This window comes from Xenopus tropicalis, chromosome 1 (genome assembly GCF_000004195.4).
Source record: "Xenopus tropicalis strain Nigerian chromosome 1, UCB_Xtro_10.0, whole genome shotgun sequence".
Taxonomy (NCBI): Eukaryota; Metazoa; Chordata; class Amphibia; order Anura; family Pipidae; genus Xenopus; species Xenopus tropicalis.
The window spans coordinates 79,075,909-79,093,096 of NC_030677.2; the positions used below are offsets into that span (position 1 = coordinate 79,075,909).

At 36.5% G+C, this 17,188-nt stretch overlaps 1 protein-coding gene across 2 annotated transcripts in view; it reads right to left on the reverse strand.

Annotated features, from left to right (window-relative positions):
* herc6 (HECT and RLD domain containing E3 ubiquitin protein ligase family member 6) overlaps nucleotides 1–17,188 on the reverse strand; it is a 33,913-nt gene that overhangs the window by 14,407 nt on the left and 2,318 nt on the right. The window contains exons 2-12 of one of the 2 annotated variants that reach the window (XM_031903231.1): nucleotides 16,277–16,436; nucleotides 14,148–14,224; nucleotides 11,860–12,087; nucleotides 9,025–9,116; nucleotides 7,137–7,264; nucleotides 6,305–6,450; nucleotides 3,971–4,047; nucleotides 3,372–3,490; nucleotides 2,809–2,868; nucleotides 1,769–1,865; nucleotides 1,104–1,293 (exon numbers count right to left, since the gene is read on the reverse strand). In XM_031903231.1, coding sequence (XP_031759091.1) covers nucleotides 1,104–1,293; nucleotides 1,769–1,865; nucleotides 2,809–2,868; nucleotides 3,372–3,490; nucleotides 3,971–4,047; nucleotides 6,305–6,450; nucleotides 7,137–7,264; nucleotides 9,025–9,116; nucleotides 11,860–12,087; nucleotides 14,148–14,224; nucleotides 16,277–16,436 — 1,374 coding nt within the window. Of the gene's footprint in view, nucleotides 1–1,103; nucleotides 1,294–1,768; nucleotides 1,866–2,808; nucleotides 2,869–3,371; nucleotides 3,491–3,970; nucleotides 4,048–6,304; nucleotides 6,451–7,136; nucleotides 7,265–9,024; nucleotides 9,120–11,859; nucleotides 12,088–14,147; nucleotides 14,225–16,276; nucleotides 16,437–17,188 lie in introns of both variants that reach the window. The other variant, XM_031903229.1, reaches the window with a different exon arrangement.

The following is a 17,188-nucleotide window of genomic DNA, read 5'->3' on the forward strand; positions in this document are numbered from 1 at the left end:
AATATATAGAGTTTTATGGAGTTTTCTTACTTGTATAGTTTGTATAGATAAAAAATGTTCAGTAGTACAGTACCACATTTTCAACGCGCTACTTCAGGAATCATGCATGCTATAGATTTCAAGGCCAAAGAAAACCATTTATTTTTGGTAAGTATGCATTCTGACAAATCTAAAAAATCTATTCCAAACTACAATGCCTTGCTAAATGTAGCATTTTTATTACAAAATAAGTCAATAAAATACTTTTGGCTCTTTTGGTTGTGATTGTAGCAATAACTAACACTATCACACCTGAAAATGGTGTTGTCTTTAAACTTCAGGGTTACTATTTCCACACTATGTAGAATGGAGAACTAAATAGAAGTATGACAATTATTGGAAAATGTGTGATACAATGGCACTGAATTGGCTGTTTTGCAGTTTTATATCAACTGATATTATTCTATTTTGCTTTCTTCTACTCACAAGGGCAGGTAGGTTGAGGCATGTGCACTTATGGTACCATGAAAGATTAAACTAAGTGTTCTCCATTCTTTCTTCATTTATCATTTAATGGCCCTAAAACAGTGTTTCCTTGACTTTTTTGGGTCAGGTTACTCCTTGACGTTCAGCATTTGGTCATATCAGCCATTTTTCAAGAATATATAAAACAGCCCAAGAGTCTCACTAACCAGCTTCCAGGCTGTACCTGCCTAGTCACTGATGGAGACCCACTTAAGGGGGCCAGTCTAAGGGTTCTGGAACCACTGCCATAAAGGAGGACATATGAGGGTTAATTTTCTAATAAAATGTAATCCATTCAAAGTCTTTTAATGGATCAAGTACATGGTACACAGACACAAAAGGGCCTTGGAATAAACACTCACAGTTTCCAGCTCCGCAATCTCCACAGAAACATTAATTTATTTAATTAATATATCATGTTCAATTTGTGCTGCATGCTCATTAGGTGACTCCCTCAATAACTCTTAAATTCTGTACAAACATTGTATTGTGGGTTAAAAATTATCAATTTGGTCTCATTTCATTTTTTGCACTTGTATTAACAAGTGCAATAATATTTTTAATGTAATATAATATGTAAAGCTTGCCTAGCTATTTACCTAATATCTTCAGAGAACTTTCACCCATGTTGTTGATAGCCTTAGCAAGTGCAACCACCACTGACAGACAAATACTTAGGTCATGCAGTAAGGGACATTCTGGAAGTAGGAGGAATATAGCAAATGCCTCATAAAGCAAAGGGAGAGACTCAAGTTCTGGAATGAGATCATTTCGAATTGAAGAACATATCTGTGTAGCAAACAGGACAAAAAGGAAATTAGTCAGATAAATCTGCATTCCAAAACATTTTCTCTTTGCACACATATAAATTATTACATCAAAACAATATATACTATTTAATATTCTCTGTGCAAGTGTTTTCTGCAACAAACATACTTAGAGGGATCCTTATTGCTTGCCAATGCAGCTATGTTTGAGTTTCAGCAGTTTACAATATTTATCTATAAAAATCACAATAATTTGATCTAACAGTAATGGGTCACTGTTACTACTGCCTGGCCAAGGCAGGTGTTAAATATAGGGTTCCCTTGCACTGATGGGCTCTGAGTCTAGTAGCATATTTTCTATAGGGCATGCACAGTAAATATAGTGTATGTTCTAGAGCAGGGCAGTGTAACCTAAGGTTTATAAGCTTATGGCTCTATGGCTTATGCTTTAAGACTTCATAGTCCAGCTAAAATATTGTTAATACAAATTTACTTACAATATCAGAAATCCTCCTGTCTTTGATTAACTCTGTAAATAATTTAGATGCAACCCCAAGGTCAACTATTGAAGATGCTGAGGAAGTGTTGGAAGAGCTAAAAAAAAAATTACATAGTAGTGAGGTTAAGAAATGCACATTATTATCTAATACAGTACTGTCAAACTTATTTTGTGCAGTGGACCGATTATTTCTCATATAGCATGGTCAAGAGATAGATTACATTAAAATGATGATGTCATATAGAGAAATCTAAGGAGCCATCAAGCAGACTAGGTACCATAAAAGTTGGACAGCCCTGATGTAATAGATTCAGTTGCATCAAAATGTGCTTCAACTGTCTAATTAAGTGTGGAAAGATTCCTGAAATAGATGTAAAGGAACTAGTATAGTGTTATGTAGGCTTGTGTAGATGTAAAGGAACTAGTATAAAACTAAGGTATAGAAACTAATAAAAGATTAAATGGGTGATTCACCTGTAAATTAACTTTTAGTACATTATAGAATGTCCTATTCTTAGCAGCTCTGCAATTGGTCTTCATTATTTATTTGTTACAGTTGTAAATTTAAATATGGGGGTCGCGAACCCCAGTAGCCAAAAACTTTTGCTCTGTGAGGCTACAATTTTATTGCTGTTGTTACTGTTTATTCCTCATCTTTATATTTAGTTCCTCTACTATTCCAGTCTCTCTTACCACTGTCTAGTAAGTTAGTAAGGTAAACAAGACCCTGGCCACCAGGTAGCTCCTGCTGAAGAAAAAGTGAAATAACTGAAAAACCACAAGAAATAAAAAATGAAAACCAGTTTCAAATTGTCTCAGAATAAGAAAGTCTATTTCATACTAAATGTTAATTTAAAAGTGAATCACCCCTATACAACTATACACTAAACAACAAACAAAACAATAATTGTCAGTTTACAATGTAGAGCAACTGGTGAAACAAGACAGACAAAATCTTGTTTGTGTTTTTTTATGGCAATCTTTTGAAATGGCAGGCCTTTGAAAACCAGCTGTCTAGAAATAATTACTTATACTCACCTGCGGTTTACAAAACCAGCTGTAAAGCAAGCGGGTGAAGAAAAAATTGTGCATATTTCCCTGAAAAACAAAACAATAATTTAATGTGGGTAATGCTATTCACAGGCTTAACCAAAGATAGAAAGAGGCTGGGTCTAGGTTTCTTGCATGTTTTCTTTGTTGTTGTGAGTGACTATAATTGACCTATGTGACCATAGACAGGTTGTTCCAAGCAATGGAGCATGGAGGGGAGGAGGGTATAGAAGTTAGAAGCTGAAGCGTATCTGCACATGGCCAATGAGGACATGGCATGCGTCATGTGCCATAGGCACCATCCTTGCCACATGCCTCTGACTTTAGCCTGGTTTTGACTTCGTTTTGTCTGATCCCTGCCTGTAACATGTAATTGGTAGTCTGTACTCTGAAGTTAGTAGGTTCCCAAATAAAACCACAACTAAAATTCAGGGGGCCCAAAAAGGGTGTCAGAGAAGACCAGGACTAGTTGGGATTTCTTGCTTACAGAAGAGCAGAGCAGCACCAAACTTATTGGTTACAGCTTACTAGTTTGTTACAGCACCATTTACCGTTTAGCTATTTGGTATTCTTCACTTCCAGTTTGTGCTTTCATCCACTTTTTAATTGTAGGAAGGTCAAGTCGAAGAATGGGTTTAAAAGTGTCACTTAATAAAGTTCTTTTAGTGGCCTAAAAAGTAAAATACAAAATTAAAAAATATGATACAAAAATAGGCAAAACAAAAACATTGCAGTAATATATAGATGTCTATTCAGCAGCTACCTGCAGCATTTTCCATTATAGAAATACTGGGGCCTAGAAAATACTCTTGGGTTTTAAAAGATTTTAGAGAATATATATATATATGTCCAACAAGTTACCATTAGTCTTTCTAAAAAAAATGCTTGTGTAGTATATCCCCCTGTTGAAAATGTATCTATGTCTTCAGCAAGACCCTCAGTACTGTAACTGTTACATATGGTCTATGGAATGCTTCATGCTCTCTGGCAACATATTCTGGCTGACCAAATGTGCATTTCTTGCCCAAAAAACACATGACCTCCAACAATGACAGGCAGCACAGAGAAGTATGGCTAGTTTCCTCCCCAGCTGAAATATACTGCTGGATAAATATTATGCTTGCAATTGGCTGAAAAACAAAACGTATACCTCTTGTTGAGAAAAGGGAACTGCAAAACCGACATTATTTCCTGCAAAGATCCATTTCACATAAACATCTCTTAAATCTGAAAACAGATGGAAAAAGTGGTGCATAACCCCAAATGTAATTCTGTAATAAACTGTATATATATATATATTGTTTCACTTAATAGAAAAGGAGTACCAAACATGTAGAATTACTCTTCTAATATCCCATCTTTTAAAAATAAATGTATGTATATTCTATGCATTATTTTATAGAACACTGGTATCACTATAGCTACTTCCTAATCACTGTGATAAAAAAAAGTCCATTATTATGTTTTGAATACATTTTTCTATTTTTATGAACAATTTCTTGAGCTACAGAATATGCTTATTTTTTTACTTTTAGGGTAAGAACACACATAGCAGTTGAGATGCCCACCATAGATCTCTGCTATCATGGGCAACAAACTGCTCTGAAAAGGCTTTCCACCGGCAACAATAGGAGTCACCTGTGGAAAGCCCTTTGCATCGCTTCTTTTTCCAAAGTCACTGAAAGCTGCCTGCAGGTGGAAACTTTGTGTGACTTTGGATTACTGAAGCGATGCGAAGGGCTTTCCACCGGCGACTCCTATTGTTGCTGGTGGAAAGCTTCTCAAAGTGGTTTGCGATATCAGAGCTCTATCATGGTCAACTCAACCGCTCCATGGGTTCTTACCAGAAAAAAAAGTAAACATATCCTGGTGCTCAAGAAATTCTTTATAAAAATAGAAAAATGTATTCAAAACACAATATTAAAAAGACATACAGTACATTCAGGTCCCATGGTACTCCGCTTTACAAGTTCTACCAAGTGTCATACATTTAGCATCAAAGTCACACTTTAAGACCTGCCCTGCTGCTGTTATGCTGACAGGGCAAAAATACACACTATTAGTTCCCAGCCTGTATACTCAATCAAAAAGGGGAGTTTCTGGTACTCTTGGAGACAAGAATGGGGCCTGAATTACTGGGAGGAAGGTCACCCATGCATAATAAAACAAAGTTATTAAGTTGAGAAGACCCAATTGACAGCTCTGTAAAACCACAGCCCTAAAAGCTTTTAAGTGTTTTTAGATCTGTGACATCTGTGATAAAATGTCCCCCCACCCCCTGGTGAGCCAGTACAACACTGCCCCTATTTTTTTTTTGCATATCTCTGTAGAGTTGCTGGGATGCCTGGGTTTGATATCTACAGGAATTTGGGAAAATTAATACTTTTTTTTGCTGTTGCAAGGAATTACTCTTAAATTGCCGAATATTATTAACATAGTAATATAGAAAGAATGTTACTGATTGACCAGTATGGCCAGCCTTACAGAACCAAAAAATACACTATAGGGTTGATTCACTAAGGTGCCTTAAAAGGAGCGCTATTTATAGCATGCGTTAAAAACTTTATTGCGTCTTATTTTTCACGTCTTAATGCACGATTCACTAAAAGGATACTTGTATTAATTTAGACGCGATGCTGTTTGCGTTATTTAAGTCGCGAAGACTGTTTTCATGCGGTATTTGACGCAATGCACACTAATTAATGCAGCGCGCACAAAACGCACGCCATATTGGCCATACATGCCATTACTTTCGGAAAAATCCTGTTCTGAAAATGACCATTTCCCTGCAAACTGGAGGCTGCATCACTCTTGGGCCAACACATACTTGAATAAATCACACTGCAAAGTCCATATTGTGTTGCCAAAAGCTCATGAACTGTACTTTTCTATAATTACCGCCTGCCCCAAGTAGGTGTTAATTTTCGCACAGACTAATGTGATATTTAGCGCGTCTAAGTGTTTGTGGATCATGCGTTAGTATTATTTCTGAGCGAGAATTAACGCAATGCGTTAAAATTAACGTCTTGTGATCATGCGTTATTTAGCGCATGCGATATGCGATTTAACGCACGCGATAATACTTTAGCGAATTGTGCGTTTTTTTCCACGTCAATTTTAATGTAAAAAAGCATGCGATAACACTTATCGCACTTTAGTGAATCAACCCTTATATATCAAGTTAACTTCCCGAATTACTAAATTGCAGTAGGTAAATGTTATTATAAGATATAAGATATTCATATAACATGAAAACATTTCTAACAGCATATTGGACTGTAGTAGAGATTTGTCAACTTTACTTCCATACAGATGTCATTCCTTTTGAAAAAATCCTATTGCAATTGAAATGAACATCCATGATAAATAGTTAAATGTATTTAAGACTTGTGTGCTGTTTTACCCTGTGTGTAATATCTGACGTGTACTGTTTTATTCAATGTGCAAGACTCTGAAAAGCCTGAAGAAAAGGGGAGTATTTTACCATTTGTTGGAACCAAACTACTGATGTCAAATTCTGAAGGCAGTTCTGCTTCGTCACTGCATTCAGTATTGTCTTGTGGTCTTAGTGAGCCTTTTCCAAATGAGACAATGCGGTTGCAAGAGAAGACATATAGCAGAGTGTGGTACCTGCAAAACATAAATCACAAACGTACTTTAATTATTCCTCTAAATCATAGCCTTGAACGTGGGGTATAGGGATAAACTTCCCTTAGACCCAGTTAGGTTATGAGATGGAAAAAAACAGATTTTGGTGATGGGTTCTTCTTCAAAAACTCTAAGGAGGTTTTTCCTGAACAGAACTGGGAATACAATAGCAGGAAGATAATGCATATGGAGTTATTTAAATCACTCAGCTATTAATAATTCTTGTTAGAATGTGACAAATATCAACCTTAATTACAATATAAATATTGTGGGATACCTGTGATGTAGACATATAGAGTAAACAAAACTACAATTAATAGAGTTGTTAATGATTATACATACAGCATGTATATTTATATATTCAAAATATTGGCTCATATTTCAAGTAAACGTTCCTTATAAACATTACCTATGCATACAATGGAAGCTAAGCCCAAGTATTCAGCATTTCACACTGTTTCTCCTAAACATTTGTCCCTTCTTGCCCTGTCCTGGCTTGACCTGGAGATACCTTGGATGCATGGTAGGTTGAACATAAGTGAAATGTTCCTATTTCAGTATAACAAGAACTGCTTGATGCATTAGTAAAGAAAAGTAAAATATTAAGTATTGCTGTATTTGAATAGCTAATTTAATCAAAACTTTAATCAAAAACTGCACAGTCGCACCTTCCACAAGCAACCTGGGAAACTTGTCCAGCATAATCTTCTATTTTCTGAGGGACTGACGTTTGGTTCCCAGAGTTTTGCCCCAGCTGCCCATGAGTATCATCTCCAAATGTATACACACTGCCATCCTGGAATCAATTGAGAAATGTATATGAATATATTCAGATCATGTTTCTGCATGTTCTATGGAAATTACAGATTAATACAGCATAAAAACTGAATAGAGTAATAAAACAGTTGGATTTTAAGCCTATAACCATGATCAGATGTTTGCTTTCACTGTTCCTCTAGCACTACACCAGTAAATTGATTGCTTACTTGCTTGGTTACAAGGCTAAAGGTGGCCATATGCAGGCAGATTTCAGCCTAGATGTTGATAGGACAGGCTTGATTTATCATCGGACTGCATTGACTCATTTATGCAGTCCTTGCTCCGACTTTTCCTATCCCCATCATTAAAATTACATTGTCTGGCCCTAGGGCCAAACGATTGCATTAGGAAAATATCGGCCATGCAAGCTGGGCAGTTCAGGGGAAAGATTTGCTTGTTTGACAACCTCGCCAAACGAGCAAATCTTGCCGTGTATGGCCACCCTAAGATAAATTCTGTTGTGTATTTGTTCATAGTCCAGTTATATTCAATAAAAAAAATGCAAAACTTACTTAAAACTTAAAAGGTAAGGAAATGATTAATCAATGAGGGTAGCATTTTGTTAGGCACCCCCAATGAATATAATCCCTAACCTAAGAACTCAGGCCGGTGCTCCTCCTCTCTTGTACCAGGGAATACTTGTGGATGCCCTGGGTCATGTACACAGTAAAAAAGTAAAATCTGAACTTATATTTCACTGCATGTGTAATTTGGCCAGGGCAACCAAAGGGATCACAGGGACATGTATTTTTCAGCAAAGAGCAGCACTAACCCAGGGTCTGAGGTTAACAATTATACAATTCACTGAAGGGAGACTAACAAATAAGCTACCCCCAGTATTTAACCCTCTCCTAACTATTAACTGTTAATATAATTGGGCTTAGTGTAGTTTATCTTCACTTTATTTTATTTCCATTATCACAGTATTATAACTTCAACCAGATTCTTGGCCAGTAAAGATTAAATTAAAGACATGTCTAGCGATTGATCTGATAACAAATTATTTGATTACTCCAATAAGGTATATGGCTCTATTTACTTCCTGGGCAGGCAATACTTCCCTCAAGCCAATGGTGGTCATTTGCTGTATAACATGGCATAAGTTTCTAACATTATATATTACTAAATGCTAACAAAATGGCAAACATGATACAGCCAACTTGCTGGTCATGTGGATTTGCTTTACTTAACTGCACAGAGGTAAACTAATAAGTGACATTCAATTTAAAATACTGTACACCCAGCAGTGTGCTAGAGTGGTAGCTAAAATAACCACATGCTAAAGCCTATTGCATAAGTGGCAATTCATGGACATTCTGCCCTCTCCACCATTTGCTGCTTAAAAAAGCCCAAATAACCCACTGCTGCCGCCCATCTGGACTCCATGGGAATTGGGTGAAAGCACCAGTAAATGCGCTTTTTAGAAATGGGCCAAAGTTGGTATGTTCACATTATTTTTACTGAACACAAGTAGCAGGGCATGATTGCAGCTGTTTTGATGCATGTTTTTTGCATGTTGATAGGTAAACTATTTTTCACCTGAACAACTTTTGGATGAAGTACACCCTGTGTACACAGTGACAAGGAAATCATGTCTGTCACTACACAAGGGGCAGCATCTGGCAAATTAATGTTTTGTCTGGCGTTGGGTAAAATTAGCTACAGTATGAAAAGTTAATTGAAGGTAAAATTGCAAATATGTTCATGCTGCAAAGAGCTATGTAAAAAAGGTCTCACCTTACTCAGAACAGCAGTATGTTCTTCACCACAGCTAATATAGGCAACTCCAAGGTTTCTTAATGAATTCACAGCATGTGGTTTAAAGGTGCCTGCTAAAGAGGAAAAATATATACAGTATGTAGTGGAAATCAGTCAAAAGCAACTGAACCTTGAGTATTCTTGAATTCAAACCCATTTGCTTTAGACTTATCTCCACTAGATTCCCAAATTTTAAGGCAAAACCAGACGACTACATTGGGTGAGATTTGTTGAATGCTTATTTGCTCCTTTATATATTCCTTAGAGACAAGCCAGAAGGTCAGTCGGGGCTGAGAAAAATGACTTCAGTGACTCCCTCATTTATGCCTTATATTAGAATTGATGCCACTTAGATTCATTTTAATCCAGTTAGAATGGTATCACCTTGTACCCCAACAGGGAAAGCAAATCAAACCCATCTGGTTTTCAATTATAGGTGAACTAAAAGCTTCACTCTCCTTTTATGAGGGTCCATGGAAGCCATGTCCCTGGTCTCTTAAAGCAGAGCTGCACAGTAGGATTGGGAGCTTCTATGTTTGGCTGTGTCACATCTGTCAGACTTGACCTGACTGCAACCATCATGTGTACTTAAAGCCAGGACCAGATTGGTTTCCAGTGTGCGTATACCTACTCACCTATGAGTCACAGAGAGTGTGAAACCTGATGTGTCCTGGCCAAACATGCCGGCTGCCATTCCCATTGTGCAGCTCTGCAATGGTAGACCATATATGTGAGGCCCATGGAATCTGATGCAGTGAAGGTGGGGTTTTAATTTCCCTTTGAAGGTACTGGTACATGGGAAGATTTGTCCCTCGCATGAAATCTGCACTGCCATCTGCATGGCCAGTATTCATTACTAGTCATTGTTGCCATTTAACTCTCCCAGTAATGGACCCTTTTTGTGACTAATACCTATAATTATGGAGCATGGCAGCCAAGCACCTCCTGACATTACATTATAGATATACAGAGTTTATTATTTCTCCTTTCACTAGTCATAAGAGCAGGACTGAATTCATAAATAGACTATTTCTTTATTTTCACTATAGGCAGGCATTTGAACATTTTAGTACTAAGAATGGTATTGTTCTACTTAATTCTAAGCAGTCAAGAGATATATCAGTGGCCACTTATGTGTACATGTGCATACATAACAAAGGAATGTTCTCTGTAGACAATTTATACTCTGTAGTAATAAGTCAAATCAACTGGACTTACTGTGTTTTTTCTTGAAGACTTTTGGCTAGACATCCAACTGGCTTTCTCAATTCTGAAAAAACCACAGCAAGTCCAGTTGATTTGACTTATTACTATAGACATACTATGACCTGGATGAATGAGAACCTTTACAGACACAATTTACACACCTTTTGCTGTATTTTACAGACATTTTGAGACCTTTCGGGTACAGTGTGGCAGATTAGTTGTACGTGAAGTCGAGGCATTGTAAATTTGAGAGTTTATAATTTTACTTACTGTTCTTGCATTGATTGCTATTTTTTCACGTTATTGAGGCCGACAGGCAATTAAAAAAAAGGATAGGGGTAGTATGCATATAGTGACAGATAAAATACAAATCTAGGTCAGTTACTGGTGTCATCAATCTAGGCTAGTGAAGTGGCCTCCCATCGGATATTATAATTTATGCCCTATGGGGATAACCTGCATATAAAAGATCTTCTTATACCCTGGCCTTCATTTTTAATCATAGTAATTTTGTCTCCACCTATGATTTCTATCAGGGCAAACAGTAGATCCAATTTGGACACAAAACTCATGTTTAATTATGAATTGTATTATTTTTTAGTGCAGTGCAGATAAATATTTTATTCTTTTTTAAACTCTTCTATTTTACTCAGCAGTTCACTTTCTGTAGGTGTGACTGTTGGTTGTTTCCACATAAGGCACATAAGTCAGAACATCATATTTATCTTTATGTCTTAGTAAATTAGTAAATATTGGTTTTCCCAGGACATATGTCCAAGGAATCATTGATTTTTAACAGAGCACCCTCCATAAAAGCATCTTCATTATTACCCAGAAGGGAGTAACCATGAGACAATTCTATATTATGCAAGCCAATATTCCAGATTCTTCACAGTCATACTAACATCTATCTGAGACTGTAGGGAACATTCTATAAAGTTTCTCTGTGATATACCCATTGAGTATACTCTTTTTTTACATTTTCTTTATACTGAACACATATGGATAATTTTGTAGCATTGTCTACAAAACCTTTTTTAGTTGGTATTCACAACAAAATTCACAGTTTCACCAAAGGTGAAAATTTTTGCAAATCCGTACTAGGCTGGGCGCTGTTATGTGCTTGTTCAGTTGCCACTGCTTTGATTTTTTGATAGACACTGAAGGATGTTCCTTACTGAACCAGCACCAAGGGATAGTAAAATATCCTGTATTTATAGCAGTCACTGATCTATATTAACTACATGATTTAAAGTTTTATATTTAATTGCATTGATTTAGTATCCACTGTTAATTGTGAATATAAATTGCACTGAAACAAGCCATCAAGTTACACTTGCCTTCAGCAAACAGGAAGTATTTTGTACTTTATATAGATGTGCTACTTTCAAGTATGAATGGAACACACATCGCATCCTATATATAAATATTTAGGTGTTTTTGGACAGGAATATTCAGTCTCACACAGTCCAAGTAGAAGTTTAGCAATATCTTGATGATGGGTGACTTTTTAATGGGAAATACTTGTACCCTCTCACTAGCTGTGCCCACTATCTTAGTTTGATTACATTTAGTAATAGGATAGAAATGACTGCGTAAACACATTACCTTTCATTGGGTCACTTTTAAAACCAAGTTGTCCGGCATTATTCTTTCCCCATGCAAAAACAGTTCCTGACATGGAGAGAGCAAAGCTTTGGGAACCACCAGCAGTCACCTGAACCAATGGGATCCCTTTAAGAGACTTCACAAGCTGAGGAGTAGCTTGATTAATGATCTGGCTGCCCAAGCCAAGCTGACCACATTTATTCTGTCCCCATGAAAATACTCTTCCATCTAGAAAAGAAAATCAATTATCTTTAGAGGTAATCACCATTCTAATTGACCAAAATATATCTTGAGCTATTTTTCAAATCTGTATTACTTACATTACATGCATACTATATAAATTTCAGGCTTTCAAGAACTGAAATAATCTAGTTACAATCTTTTAATGGGTCCACAATTAGTAGACCTCAAACTAGTATGGGCATGGGGGTCTATGATTGTTTTTTATTTAATTTCAATAAGTCAAAGGGAATAATGGTCAATGTAACTTAATGGAGCAAAATTAAACAGTATGCTTTTGAAAACACATTTTATTAAGGACAAGGAAATCATTAAGGGGCAATTTGTTAGGTACTCTCTTCACCCCAGTGACTAAAATCTGTTACTTTCTACCTTGAGTTGGCACATTTTGTGCTACATACACAGTATAGTAATATTTCAGACTTTTCTATATTGCGCATGCACGCAGCCAGGTATACCTGGGACAAGGGAAGAAGATCAAGGAGTGAAACTTGAACATGAGAAAGTACATGAGAAAGTACGGGAGAATGGAAAACACAGTGATTCTGAGTGTCCCTATCCTTTAAAGGAAGTTTAAGAATAGTTATTGAAACTTACTTTACTCAGTTTGTTTAATTTAAACATTTGGGATTTTGAAATGAAAGCACTCCAAACTGCACTGAATGAATGGAAGGTATGGCTTCTTTTACAGTATATTAAATTGGTTAGTGGCTTACTTTGAGCACTGATAGGAGTCACTGGGCAGTTATTTTCATTTCTGATCTTTAACTCTGACCTCTCTCAGTCCTCCCTTCTGTAACAGGGCTACCAATACCCAGCTCAGATAGCTCTCTATAATGTATATAGATATTTCACCATTAATGTGATGAATCAGGACATTATTACACAGCTCCACAAAGGGGACAACACAGTACAATGCCAAGCAGATGACCAACTTAAGTGTCTTTTCAGTTAAACATAAATAAAAAAAGGACTTCTCTCACACCCTCACTTCCCTCATAGTGTTCCTTTCACAAAGCCTCTAGTGCCACTGTTACTAGAAGAGTGTCATTAACATTGAGGGCCCCCTCTCCTTTTACACTGGTCTCCTTCTTCTCTGTCATGTCCACACAGTGCACAATCTTCTTCCAGCTATCTTACTACAGCCCATACTACAACTTGAACACTCAATCCCTAACTGGCACACAATGGCCCACAGTACTAAATTACTACCTCCTCATTGGGGCCAAAGACTGCCCTTGCTACACTAACAGTTACCTAGCCACTTCTAAGGTGGTCCAGGCACACTGTACTCCTGCTTACCCTGGTCCTAGCTAAGAGCAACCCACCTTGCAGTCTGGCTCAGCTGCTTGTCGTGCCATCAGGTTTTTCTTGGACAAAGAGGTCCCCAGCTTAGACACTTCCTTATAGAGTTCCTGTAGGGGAATTCCCTACAGGCCAACCTTAAGGGTTAGTGCCACCTGCTAGCTTAAACTTAAATATTGCCCAACTATTTACATTATCAAAATAAAATATATTTTACGGCCACACACATTTATTGCTTGCCAAGCCAGTTCAAAACAACTCACTTTACAGACCAAGTTAATAGCCTTTAAAGTGGCAAACAAAATACTCTCTTCTCTTGTCACTAATTTTTACTGCTTGTTGTGCTATTAAATGACAAGTGCGTGTCTGAATGCACATAGAGAAGTGACAGGCAAACCTTGATGCCCAAATGCTAGCTTCTAAATTTTTAGAGCATGGGAACAAATCTAAATAGGTACAAGAAAAGGATTCAAAGTCCTTGCATATAATGACCTGGCCAGCATCAAACAAAATAGGAAGTAAAGACAGCTCCAAAAGAAGAAGAAATTCACTGCTCCATGCAAGTTCAAAAAAATGACCATTAAATTTCATAGGTAAGATATATTATTTTCCCAAACTGACATTATTATTTGAAAGCGTAATTATACACTTTTGGCTCAGAAAACAGTATACAGCAAACAGTATTTTTTTCTTGGCAATTCAAATTCAAATAACTGAGGTAATATGATTGTTTATTCTAATACCTTCAGAAAGAGCAAGTGAATGGAAATTTCCACATGATATTTGTATTATTTTTGTGTTGAAAAGTCCAGTTATTTTTCTGCAATAAAAAAATATATATTAATGCATATATGTGCGTATATTACATTATACAGTATGCTTTTATCTACTCTTAAATAACTAATTAAGCTTTTTTATCAAACTTCTTTCTAATGATGCTTAAGTACAGGTATGGGACCTGTTATCCAGAATGCTTGGGACCTGAGGTTTTCCAGATATGGGATCTTTCCACAATTTACATCTCCTTACCTTAAGTCTGCTAAAAATCATGTAAACATTAAATAAACTCAATAGAATTGTTTTGCTGCCAATAAGGATATATGCAGCTTAGTTAGGATCAAGTATAAGCTACTGTTTTATAATTACAGAGAAAAATGATTTTTAATTTTTTTTTAATTATTTGCTTAAAGGAGAATGCAAGTCAAAATTTAAAAAGCATACTGCCTAATAGTCCTTCTATTGTTTAGTAAAAACGCCACACTTTTGGCTCACCTAATCACACTTACTTCACATTTTCTAGAACAGGCAGCCATCTCTAAAAAGGTATTCTCCCTTCCTTTCCCTCCTTGCTTCATACTGCACATGTGTTTCATTCCCTCCTCCCCCTCCCCTCTGGCAGATTCGCTTCTGATTGGCTGGTGGGCATGTATAGCTCAGAACAGCAGACATGCTCAGAGAATAGGAAGGCTGCCGCTGGCACCTACAGGAAGGACGGAGAGATTTCAGTGATGTCACTGTAGTCTTCACACTGCTGTAGGCTGCCAGCACCATATCTCTGAGAAGCAAGCAGGGATCTGGGAATTTAGATATGCAGTAAGTACTTAAAAAGAATGCCTTTAGACTTACTTTTAATTTATATTAACCTTTCATTGTCCTTTTTAAAGGAGATGGAAAGGCTAAATCACTGGGGGGTTTCAGGCAAGCGATTACAATTATTGGGGGATGCCTAACATTTTAGAACCCCCCAATGATTTAGCTTTTCCTTCTCCTTTAAAATGGAGGCTATGGGAGATGGCCTTCCCATAATTTGGAACTTTTTCTGGATAACAGGTTTCCAGAGAGTGGATCCCATATCTATACATACTAATTACTTAAAAAATGGTCAAGTTTTGTAATTTTGTCTTTCATTAATTAAATGCTAAAGATCAGTGTGTATTCCCTTGACCTTGTATAGCTCACCAAACGGGACATCGGGCAATTGTAAGTGTAAATGTTTAAGCAGGAACTCCACTCCAAGTTTTTTGCAAAATGACATAATACAATTCTAAGCAAAAGTTACACCTAAAAACATTCAATGTATGTTCACATTATCTTGTACATCCTATCCAGGTATTGTTAACAAAAAATCAGCTATTGACAATTTGCAAGAGTGCAATATAGAGAGTGTATATCTCTATATTAAAAAAATAATTATTGCCAATTTATATCCCTTTACCTTCCACCTATGCTGGTGAGCACATACCTAATGAATTATTATTCCCTTCCACCATGGTCATCCGCTGGCAACTTTCAAGGGGGACAAAGTTAACAACCAAAAGAATTAGGCCAGAGTGATGCAACTGTTTAAGACTATGACTGAATATCAGTGATTCTTATCCTATAGGTCCACTTGCTGTTTATGGTGGGTGACCTGTCAATAAAGTTAAATTGCTTCCTACAAAACAAAATAGTAAAACAGGGTACGTAACTGTTCAACTACAATTTTGGGTAATGAAGCAGATTTCATAACTTAAATTACACCCCCTGAGAAAAAGAAACACTGATGCATATGATAACTAGGTGTAAAGGTAATCAATGCATTGCATTATACTTCATAATATGTCCAAGTAAAGCCTGACTAACTTCTAGATAACCCAGAGAAAGGCAAAAATATTTCCATACATCGGCATATAGAGGGTACAGGAATCTGTGCAACTAAATACATTTTCCTGAAAAAGAGTAGGAAAAGCAGGGGATCTAAGACACAGCCATGTTACATGAGAGAGTAGTTTCGATGAGATAAAGCTTATTTTACATTTTTATTGTCACACTTAGTTCCATTTTAAGCATCCATGCTTTAACAAAGAAATAGGAATTGCTAGTATCAACTTACTTGGGTGTAAAGTTTCTTGAACTAAGGTTTCCTGTTCCAAGTTGACCTTCTGATCCATCACCCCACGAATATATACTGCCTTCATCGCTCACTGCCACTGAATGATTTGTCCCACAACTTATGTCTACAATGGTTTGGGCCTCCAATGAACTGATTTGTTCTTAGGGACATAAAATATATTTAGTTCCAAATTAATTGTACAAATCAATAATCATTTTAATGACACAGTTGGCTGTCACATTGGTGCTGATGGATTCCATTTTCCAGTAACAGATCCACCTTACTAGCTACTTAGTACTACGGGGCTCATGTAATAAATGGTTGTAAGTTTGCTAATTGTCTAGAACACATAGCAAGCAATCAGCAGTGAGATTTTGCTAGTCAGCAGATTGAAGCTAAATATCTGATGATTTGCTATGGGTTACTAGATGTAGGCAAACTTAAGACTTTTTATTACATTACCCCATTAAAGGAGTTGTTCACCTTTGAATTAACATTAAGTATTATCTAGATAGCAATATTCTGAGACAATTTGCAATTGGTCTTTATTTTTTATTATTTGTGATTTTGAATGATTATATTAATGTTATAGCCTTTTGTTCAGCTGCTCTCCAGTTTGAAATTTCAGCAGCTACCTGGTTGCTAGGGTCAAAATTACCTAGCAACCAGGCAGCAGTTTGGAGAGATTACAATATTAATAGGAATCTTGGAGCAACTAGAATATAAATAGAATTAGATACTAGAATATGAATAGGCAAGTGTTTGAATAAAAAGATAAAAGTAATAAAAAATGACAATAGTAATAAAGTTATAGCCTTACAAAGGCAAATCATTCAAAAACTGAAGACCAGTTGAAAAGTTGCTAAGAACTGTTTATTCTATAAGATACTAAAAGTTAATTCAAAGGTGAAC